The 500-nt window shown below is 58.0% G+C and overlaps 1 protein-coding gene across 1 annotated transcript in view; it reads left to right on the top strand.

The window, feature by feature from the left end:
* Window positions 1-271: 271 nt before the first annotated feature.
* GAPDH (glyceraldehyde-3-phosphate dehydrogenase) overlaps window positions 272-500 on the top strand; it is a gene marked incomplete at its 5' end in the record, with an annotated part of 2,808 nt that continues 2,579 nt past the window's right edge. Inside the window, one exon of the mRNA XM_010011655.1 lies at window positions 272-371. Within this exon, the coding sequence (XP_010009957.1) occupies window positions 272-371 (100 nt within the window). The remainder of the gene's footprint in view (window positions 372-500) is intronic.

A 500-nucleotide genomic window follows, 5' to 3' on the forward strand; every position in this document is an offset into this window, starting at 1 on the left:
CGGTGGTGACCCTGGGAATGTGACTTATCCCGCTGGGCCGAGGAGTAACCGGATCCCCGGGGCCCTCAGTAAATTTAGCGCTTGACCTTTTTGGCGCGGGGGTCGCTTTTAATCTTTAACCGAGGTGCATCGGCCTTTGGACACTGCTGCCTGTCTTCCAGCTGCCCTGCAGGGCAGGGAGCAGTGGATCATCCCCAGGGAAGACAGCAGGCCATGCCCCGGCCGGCAGGTTCCCTGTTACTTTATCTCATCTGTGTCTCTCTCCCCCCAGATTTGGCCGTATTGGCCGCCTGGTCACCCGGGCTGCTGTGCTCTCTGGCAAAGTCCAAGTGGTGGCCATTAACGATCCCTTCATTGATCTGAACTACATGGTGAGTTGCTTTGCAGTGCCCCCTCTGGGCCTTGCAGAGTAGGGCTTCTCTGGCTCTGTTCTAGTAGCTTCCTGGGAAAACTGGGTGTGAGGTAGAGGACACAGAGCTGGGAGGTTCAGCAGAGCCACG

This window comes from Nestor notabilis, unplaced genomic scaffold, assembly GCF_000696875.1.
Source record: "Nestor notabilis isolate BGI_N333 unplaced genomic scaffold, ASM69687v1 scaffold15993, whole genome shotgun sequence".
NCBI lineage: Eukaryota > Metazoa > Chordata > Aves > Psittaciformes > Psittacidae > Nestor > Nestor notabilis.